The sequence below is a fragment of the Petaurus breviceps genome, unplaced genomic scaffold, assembly GCF_028583685.1.
Source record: "Petaurus breviceps papuanus isolate PSGF00001 unplaced genomic scaffold, PetGlider_PUasm1.0 90895, whole genome shotgun sequence".
Lineage (NCBI taxonomy): Eukaryota > Metazoa > Chordata > Mammalia > Diprotodontia > Petauridae > Petaurus > Petaurus breviceps.
Window position 1 is genome coordinate 34,004,399 of NW_027187372.1, and position 9,651 is coordinate 34,014,049.

Here is a 9,651-nt window from a genome sequence, read left to right on the forward strand (position 1 = left end):
ATTTAGTACCTTTCTAATGGGGAGGAGAATGTAGACAATGGCCAGCATGCTGTATGTTTTAATTGAAAAAAGGTGGAAAAGCAACTATGTGGTATGTAATGTCAGCCAAATTGAAGTTTTGTTTTCAAAGGGTAAATATGAAAACCCCGTGCCATTCTCTATTCTCTCTCCAGCTATTCGTTGTGGGCTACCTCCAACCATTCCCAATGGAAGATATCAAAACACTGAGGAATATTTTTACTATGGCATGGTGGTGTCCTATGAATGTAACACTGGGCCAAGAGGGAAAAAGCTATATGACCTGGTGGGTAATAAAACATTACACTGTACTAGCAAAGACAATAAAGTTGGCATCTGGAATAGTCCTCCACCTCGATGTATTACTCCAGCCATGTGCCAGACACCAGTAATTGTCAATGGAAGAAGGGTGTCAGGCTTCAGACATGTCTACTCATTAAATGATGCTGTGGAGTTGGAGTGTCACCCTGGCTTTACCATGAAGGGCAGCAAAATAGTTCGATGCCAGTCTAACAGCCAGTGGGAGCCTTCATTGCCAGTGTGCTTCAAGGGTGAGTTTGCTGAAGCCTTTGGGAATTTTGGAATGAGGTGAACATGCTGGGGGCTAAAGATAATCTTCGAACCAGGAGAAATAAGAAGTGAGTGAGATGGATGGATATATTTCCAAGAAAGAGCTTAAAAATGAAAATTTCATTTAAATAATGTTGAGTAGCAATAGCTGAATGTAGTCAAGAAATGGAAATTTAGGGGTGGCTAGGTGGCACAGTGAATAGAGCACAGTCCCTGGAATCAGGAGGACCTGAGTTCAAATCCAGCCTCTGACACTTAACACAAAAACTAGCCGTGTGACCTTGGGCAAGTCACTTAACCCCAATTGCCCTCCCCCAAAAAGGCAAAAAATAAAATAAAAAGAAATGGAAATTTAATTTGAGAAAGCCATTTATTGCTTTGAGTGTAGTATCAGTACACTATCCATTATCTGTATAAATCTAGAGAGATCAATGGAAAATAAACCAAAAGAACAAATGGGAAAGTTTTATTTATTTTTTTCCTTAGTGGAATTAACTTCCTTATAATGTTTTTGTTTAGCAAGAAATTTTTAAAAATTTTGCATTTCCTGAGCTCATACCTACTTGACCAGAATGGGGAATGCAGCTGAAATCAGATTTTGATTGAAGGGATTACCACAAATATGTCCTTTTCTAACGAAAGCTGTTTCTACTCGAAAAACAGAAAGAACCTATGGTAGTCACTTGGTTGATTTTTTTTTTGTACTGAAATGGTTAGTTTGGTAAAGGATTTAGAAGGACTGTGAGAGCAATGTGGTAATCTTAAGGCACGGGCATTCTCCTTTTGGATACAGGAAATTTGAGGCTATAAACTGGTACTGTTTCTCACTTATCAGGATAGAAAAAAACAAATCATTAAATCTTAATGAATAACTAGAAAGAGGAAGTATACCCAGTAGAACTTCTGTCCTAAAGACCTAGACTAGTATGTTTTTATTTTCCTTTCACCTATCCCAGAGACTTCAACTGGGCTAAGATTATTCTCCAATGACAACTAAAGGCATCTTTTGTTCCTGCTCTTTCTTCAGGGTGTCTTCCACCTGTGGAGATCTCCCATGGTAAAAGCAACAGGACCAAGGACTATTTTTCCTTTGGAGAGGCTGTGTCCTATGTTTGTGAGCCTGGTTACTATCTCAGTGGATCTGCTTCCATTAAGTGTATAGCGCCTGGGAAATGGAGCTATGAAACTCCCAAGTGTGAAGGTGCCTAGAACTAGAATCTCTCTTGGGAATCTCTTCTCTTTTTTTCTCACATGCTGGCCTCATCCCTTTCTTGTTCTCCTAGTGAAATCATGTGGGGTCTTCTTGGATCAGCTTCCTAATGGCCGTGTTATATCTCCCCATCAACCTCGACTTGGAACAAATGTTTCCTTTGTTTGTAATGAGGGGTGAGTGTGAGATAGCCTCTCCTAGAGTCCTAGATACAATACCTAGACATGGCAGTTTATGAGCTTTGCAAAGCATTTGATCATGAAGATTTCCCCTCTTCTTTTCTTCTCTTTCTGTCCTTGGGAAAGAAATTAACTTCTATTTTCTGCTAGCCATCTAACTTCTCTTCAGTGCTGTCTAACTTCGCTTCTGTGCTGTTTGAAGTGTATTGAAGACTTAAATCAGGTATTTTCCTAAACATGCTTTGTTTTGTTAAGTCAAACTGGCAGTTGTTCTGTCTGCTGTTACATTGTTTGAGAGGAGGTATATCAAAGGGGATGTTAGAATAAATTACTCCTACTAGTGGTAATAAGAGGGCTGTGGTGGGGGTGGGGGAGTTGTTGAAAGGTGTACTTTAGGTATCTGGTGACTGAAGAATACAGATATTTATAGCTGTGTGAAAGCTACTGCTTTTTCATGAACAATACACCCTTGCTTTTTGGTGTGGTTTGTCCTTCATTCTCAAAGAGGACTATGACATCAGAAAGATGGTGCTATGACTTTCAAGTAAATTGCATTTAAGTGAGGGAGGGCTGTACAAAGTCACCAGACTCACTTTCTCCTCCAGAGCCATCTGGGTCCAGTGTGAGATATAGATCAGGACAATTGGAGATGGCCTAGCTGTTATTTGGTAGTACTGCGTTGTCAAGCAAAGAGAGATGGAGGATGGATCAGTGGTTATAAGACATTGTGACTTGCTAGAATTATTTGTACTTCTGCTAGTCATTAAATTCAGGACTTAATCTTCATTCTTCTTGACCTCTCTGTCGACTTTGACACTGTCCCTCACCCTCTTCTCCTTGATACTGTCTTCTAAGTTTTGTAACACTGTTCTCCTGTTTCTCTTCCTCTCTGTATGACAATTCCTATCTCCTTTTTCATCTGGGCTACATCTACTAACTTTTCCCTTTGTCCTTTATTTTGCATGGGATATTACTTGAATCCCATGGGTTCAAGTAACATCTCTGTGCAGATGATTTTCAGATCTATAGTCCTGACCTCTTTCCTGATCCCCATTCTTCATTCTCCAGCTCCCTACTGGACATCTCAAACTGGATGTCTATTCTATAGTTATCATGAACTCAAACTCATTATTTTTTCCTGCAATCCTTCCTCTCTTCCAAACTTTTAGATCACTGTTGAGGGCACCAAGTTCCCAATGACCCAATTACCCAGTCGTTCTTGACTCCTCACGTTCATGTCCCTCACGTCCAAATCATTTGTCCAGTCCTGTTGTTTCTACCTTCCTAGCATCTCTTCCATTCACCCCCTTCTCTCCTTTGACACTGACAACACTGAAATCCAGGCCCTCAGTGCCTCTGCCCTAGACTACTGCAGTACCCTTCTGGTTGGTCTCCCTGCCTCAGGTGTTCCTCTACTACAATTCATCCATCACCCAGCTATCAAAAGTGATGTTTCTAAAGTTCAAGTCTGATCATGTCTTACTCTCTCACACTTTCTCTCTGTCTCTCTCTCATACACAAACACAGACACATGCACACACACACACATACATACATATATATACCTCGGTAAACTCCAGTGGTACCCTCTTACTTCTAGGATCCAGTATAAATATAAGATCCTCTGTTTCGATCATAAAGCCATTCACTACCTTACACACACACACACACACACACACACACACACACACACACACACACACACACACACACACCTACCTTTCCAGTCTTCTTGCACTTTATACCCCACCACATAATCTGTGATCCAATGATGTTGGCCTCCTTACTGTTCCTTGCACATGAACCCACCATCTCCTGACTCGGAGCATTTCTGCTCTCCCTCCCCACCTTTGCCTCCTGGCTTCTCTTACTCCAGACTCTGCTAAGGTGCCACCTTCTACCTTTCCCAGTCCCCTTTAATGCTAGGGCAGGGGTAGGTAACCTGTGACCTCAAGGCCCCAGGTTCCCCACCCCTGTGCTAGTGTCTTCCATTTGAGATTACCTCCATTTTACCTTGTATATCTTGTGCATGCATAGGCATTTGCTTGTTATCTCTCCCAATTTGAATGTGAGCTTCTTGAGGGGAGGGAATGATTTTACTGTGCTTTTGTATCTTTAGTGCTTAGCACTGTGCCTGGCATGCAGTAAAAGCTCAATAAATTCTTGTTGACTAACTTACTGACACAGTTGAATTGAATACAAGAATTGGCCAACATATGATCAAATGTTCTCTGTGAAGAGAGAAGACATTGAAGAGAAGGCTCTGCTTCTCTGTGACTGAGGTTTGATCTTGTGATCTGTATGGAATTCCCTTGTTCTCTAGGTTCTGGTTAAATGGCAAGTCTTCTAGTACATGTGTCCTACGTGGAGTGACAGTCTTTTGGAATAATAAGATGCCTGTCTGTGAACGTGAGTAGAAATAAAATCAGTCCTCCAAAGTCTTTTCTTTGCTTTTGAGGGGCACATTTTTACTCCACACATGTTGTCAATGTTTCAGTCGATGTCATAACTGTTTCACTCTTCATTTTGCAAACTAAGTCGATTTTGGAAAAGTCCTAAGGTGATGTGATATGCTGAGATACTGTAACTGCTTCCTTTTGTGCTACATATATGGGGCAACTTCCCTTGCCTTTAAAGTAACAGCTACTCATAAAGCCAAAGGGAATCTGGCAGTAATCATGAGATATTGGGAGTTCCCTGCAATTTTTAACTAATTTAGGAAAGGAGTAAGATGTACAGAGAAAGTGACAAACTATGGTTGTCCAGTGGGAGAGAAGATGAGCAGAGAATATGAGTTCACTGCCAGGATTTGCTAGTCACCTTATGTGTTACTAATAAGCAACTGCTTGACCTGCTTTGATGCAGTAGCATTCTTGATAACAGAGTAGTAAGTAAATGGAAATTGACTTTAGATGATTTTGTTTTTGAGGAATTTTTGTTTGAAATTTAAAAAATATTTTTTTTCAGTCTCAGAGCTATCTTAGAAATTCTGTCCTTAATTCTAACTTGTAATGCCCTATGATAATTAGCTTTTTAGGAAACTAAGTTAAAGGCAAGGCCTTTGGTAGTTGAGAATCAAAAATACAGGGAAGAGAGGGGTCAGAAAGAGAGTCAGGAGACATATACAAGCTAGAAACGCAAGCTTCTTCCTTAGAGGCCATATGACTTGCACCTGGACCTTGATCTGCATTTGTACATTTACTGACATAGATGATGATTTCATATAAAAAATCTGTTTAGTATTAAGACAGTTGATAGATGTAGATCATTTTTCAGGACAGTTTTAAGTTTAGGTCTAGATTTTCAAGTTAAGTTTCTTTTTGGGTGGCAAAATTTAGATTATAGCAAAACTTTGATCTGATATACTTAACTTATGTCCCTCGTTTCTCGTTAACCTCTTTAGGGATTTTTTGTGATCCTCCTCCTCCTATAATCAATGGTAGGTTTCCACTCCTTTCTGGAAATAAATTTCCATATGGGAATACAATAAGTTATACCTGTTCCAAGCCATTCCGTATGATTGGAACCAAAGTAACTCGTTGCACAAGTGGAAATCAAGGGAGGGGAGTCTGGAGTGTACCTGCTCCTCGGTGTGAGGCTTACAATAAAAATGCCATTTGTAAGGAGCCAGAAGTCCTAGGGAGACATCTAAAATTGAGGTCCCGACCTCCATATCGACATGGTGACATCTTGAAATTTGTCTGTGATACCAACTTTGCCATAAAAGGTTACGACACTCTGTGGTGCCAAGCAAATAGTACATGGGAACCATCACCAATGCCAACATGTGAGAGTGGTGAGTGAAACATATTACTTGATCCTTGTGAATTAATGGCTGTTTTCCCAAAATTTCTTGCTGTTTTCAGGCATTCTTTGCTGAAATTCAGTGTTTCTGTCATGTGACTATACAAACTAATGGTCTTTATGTTGTTTATGTGTTTGTGCATAAATATTTCTCATTAGATTGTCTACCGCCTCCCATGATCCCTAATGGGCAGTATAGAGATGGCCATACTGGTCCAGTTGCTCCTGGGTTGTCTGTTACTTATAGCTGTGAACCTGGCTACTTGCTTATTGGAGAAAAGACTATTCACTGTTTGTCTTCAGGAATCTGGAATGCCACTGCTCCCAAGTGTAAAGGTATAAAATGGTCCAATCCTCTTTCTTGAATTTCACCTGTGGCATTACTTGCCAGGTACTTAAGCCATTGCTTTCTTGTTCATTTAGAGGCACTGTGTGATCCTTTAATAAAATTCCCCAATGGGCATGTAGAGGAGCCTTCACATCTTCGGATTGGGGCAGTCATGACCTTTTCCTGTAATAAGGGGTGAGTGTGATATTGCCTTGTGATTCAGAATCTGTGGGTGAATTACACATGAATTACATATGAACTGTGCTCACTGCAAAATGAGTTCTTGCAAAGACTTGTTTTGGCATCCCTACCCTTTAATTGTAAATCTTTCCCATTTACTGGTTCCTTTTCTGCAACCTTTTAATGCCCAAGTCTTCCCTATAGCCCCTCACCAAAAAAGTACTAGAACCCTCTCACTCCTTAAGTTTATTAAACTACATTTCTCCTTTGTCAGCCAAATTTCTTGAAAAATCTATCTGCACTTGATGCCTCTTCTTGCTTTTTCACTGTCTTCCTATCACCCTGCAATCTGGCTTCTGACATTGTCACTCAACTAAGATTACTTTCTCAAGACTTCTTAATCACCAAATCTAATGTCACTTTCTTGGTTTTTCTTCTTTTCCTTGATCGCTATGCTGCATCTGGCACAGTTGACCACCTTCTTTGGTATAGTCTCCATTCTTTGGATTTCTAAGACATTGTTGTGTCCATTTTTCCTCCTGCCTGTAGAACCACTCCTCTGTCTCATTCATTGATTCTTATCATACCCAGTTGCTGTGGATAGACTGCAATGGTCTGTTCTGGGCCTTCTTTTCATTTCTCTCCACATTCTCTTAGTATTCTTTCTGTACAGATGACTCCTAGATCAATATATCTAATCCTAGTCTCTCTTCTAAGCACTAGTCTTTTACAACTCAACATATCCAGAACAGAGCTCATCTCCCGCCTACTCCCAAATCTTTCTCTTTTCCAAACTTCCCTCAACATACTCCAGTGGCTCCCTATTGTCTTGAGAACTAAATAGAAACCCCTTTGTTGGACATTTAAAGATCTTCACAATCTGGCTGCTTCCCACTTTTCCAGGTTTCTTATACTCCACTTCTTCCATTTTCTTACTATGTGATGTGATCATATTAGCTTATTTGCTTCTCTCGATGAAGCTACATCTCCTATTTCCTTACCTTTGTGCTGGCACTAGCTGCACATTTAACTTTTGAAATTAAATTCTCATGTGCCTCCCTGTGCTTGAAAAGCATTCAGTACTTTATGCATGTCTGCTGCTTGGAATCTTTGGTTTCCTTCAAGACTCAACTCAAATGCTCCCTTCTTCATGAAGCTTTCCCTTGCCCTCCTGCCTATCCCAGATGCTGGCAAACCCCTTCCTACAATTACTTCATCTTTATTTTGTATGTGTTTATGTGTGTCGATGTTATGTTACCCCCACCCCATTAGAATGTAAGCTCCATGAGATCAGGGAGTTTTCCACTTTCATCTTTGTATTGCCAAAGCTTTGCATAGTGACTAGCTTACAAAAAGCTAAGTAAATGCTTGTTGATCGATTGTCTGAATATTGGCCTTCCTTACATGAAGAAAGAGACAAGAAAAAGATGCTTTCTAATGATTTACTTGGGTTGGGGCATCTGGCATTCCACTTGGAAGGGGCTTTTTTTCTTCGTTAAGTGTTTGCTTGCTCTGTAAGTCTGAGAGGGAAAAACTGATGGTTATAATGGATCGCTGTTTCTAGGTACCATTTATGGGGCCAGGCTTCTAGTAAGTGTGTGCTTGCTTCAGAGGGTGCTGTTTGGACTAAGATTCCAATCTGCATAGGTGAGTAGTGTAACAGCTCTAATTGTATATATTTTCCTTAAGCTTCATAAGCCATCTAGTCCAATCTGGTTGTGAATGAGAATGTCATCTACAGCATAAACTTCAAATGACCATTGAGAACTTGCCCCATTCTGCTTTTGAAGAGTTCTAATTGCCAGGAATTACTTCCTTAAACCTAAATCTAATATATTTATTAGTGTATTTTTACAATTTAAAAATGAATAAAAAAATCATGGATGAAGTAGCAGTATTTTTGCTGTGATGAGCAAGGACAGGGTTCACAGAAATGGTGGCTCATTATTGTTGACACCCATATATACACATTATCCTCTTCATTTCATTCCCTTGCCTTCATGCTTCCTTATTGCTTATACATATTTTAGGGGAAAATTTCTATTAAAGGGCTGCTTATATGTATGGTCTGTCTTCTACATTTTAATTTATTAGCAAGACAGGATATATGGAAGTATCATATCCCAATTTATTTTCTTTCTCTTGTGTGTCTCCTCTGTCCAGGAGTAATATTAAAAGTAATTAAAAGTAATATTAAAAAGTAATATTTTAATTACTTTTCTGTTTATATCTTTCCTCTTTCTCTCCCTTTCCTTTTCTTAAGATGGGGATAGATTTTTTAAAGGTGTTTCCTCCGCCTGTTATTTTCCAATGGTCAGGCTATTTTCCTCAAACACATGGTATCACTCCCTTGGCCATTTGTTTCTTTCAGAAATGCCTTGGAATTTTTTACATGACATGTCTGTCTCTCTCTCTCAAATGTAATGAATACTTTGCCCCCCAAAATCCCATCTTTATCTTAGGGCCTTTAAGTAACAATTGAGTTTCATTTACTAGGTAATCTATCCTAGGTCATAGGTCATATGCTGAATTATAATAAACTTTAGGCCTTTTTGTACGCATATTGAGTTGTGCTTCACGAGTTAGTTGAATAAGACCATATCCCCCAGTAGTAAGCCTGTTGTGATTTAGTAGTTTAAGAATAAAATTTGTACTACTGATATAAATGTATATGATGTATAATTAAAGGGTTTTCATTAGTGACCATCAGATATACATACAAAGGAACGTTCAGTGTATTTAAAGGCTGTCAATTATAATTTTATCTCAAAAACATATATAAATGACCTAATGGGAAAAGGTTAAGAAATTATATTGCTGCTGTTCATTAAAGACTAAAATCTTACAGTGGTTGAAAGTAGTTTTAAGAATGATGTTAAAAATGTTGAAACATTTTTGCATTAGTCTGTGGTCCTGTCTTCTCCGTAGAAGCAGTTTGTCCTCCTCCTCCTGTGATTGAAAATGGGAAATATACGGGTAGCTCTACAAATGATGTTCCATACGGAACCAAAGTAACTTATACATGCAACACTGACCCAGAAAGAGGCGTGAAATTCAACCTCATTGGAGAGAGCACCATCCACTGTACAAGTGACCCAGAGGGCTACGGGGTTTGGAGTGCAGCTGCCCCTCGCTGTGAGCTTTCTGCTTCCTCTGTTCAATGCCCACGTCCCAGAGTTCCAAACGGCAATGAGATATCTGGACAGGGACCCCCATATTTCTATAATGACAGCGTGGCATTTCATTGTAACATTGGCTTCACGCTGAAGGGGAGCAAGCAGATCCACTGTAGTGCCAATGGAACGTGGGATCCTAAAGTGCCAGCCTGTGAAAAGGGTGAGTGAGATCTCCAAAAGGCAAGC

The 9,651-nt window shown here is 39.7% G+C and overlaps 1 protein-coding gene across 1 annotated transcript in view; it reads left to right on the top strand.

Annotated features, from left to right (window-relative positions):
• Positions 1-9,651, top strand: part of LOC138151258 (complement component receptor 1-like protein) — a 44,136-nt gene that overhangs the window by 8,674 nt on the left and 25,811 nt on the right. Inside the window, exons 5-13 of the mRNA XM_069074773.1 lie at positions 174-569; positions 1,616-1,789; positions 1,872-1,974; positions 4,301-4,386; positions 5,381-5,773; positions 5,941-6,117; positions 6,205-6,304; positions 7,854-7,936; positions 9,218-9,625. Of these exons, the coding sequence (XP_068930874.1) occupies positions 174-569; positions 1,616-1,789; positions 1,872-1,974; positions 4,301-4,386; positions 5,381-5,773; positions 5,941-6,117; positions 6,205-6,304; positions 7,854-7,936; positions 9,218-9,625 (1,920 nt within the window). The remainder of the gene's footprint in view (positions 1-173; positions 570-1,615; positions 1,790-1,871; positions 1,975-4,300; positions 4,387-5,380; positions 5,774-5,940; positions 6,118-6,204; positions 6,305-7,853; positions 7,937-9,217; positions 9,626-9,651) is intronic.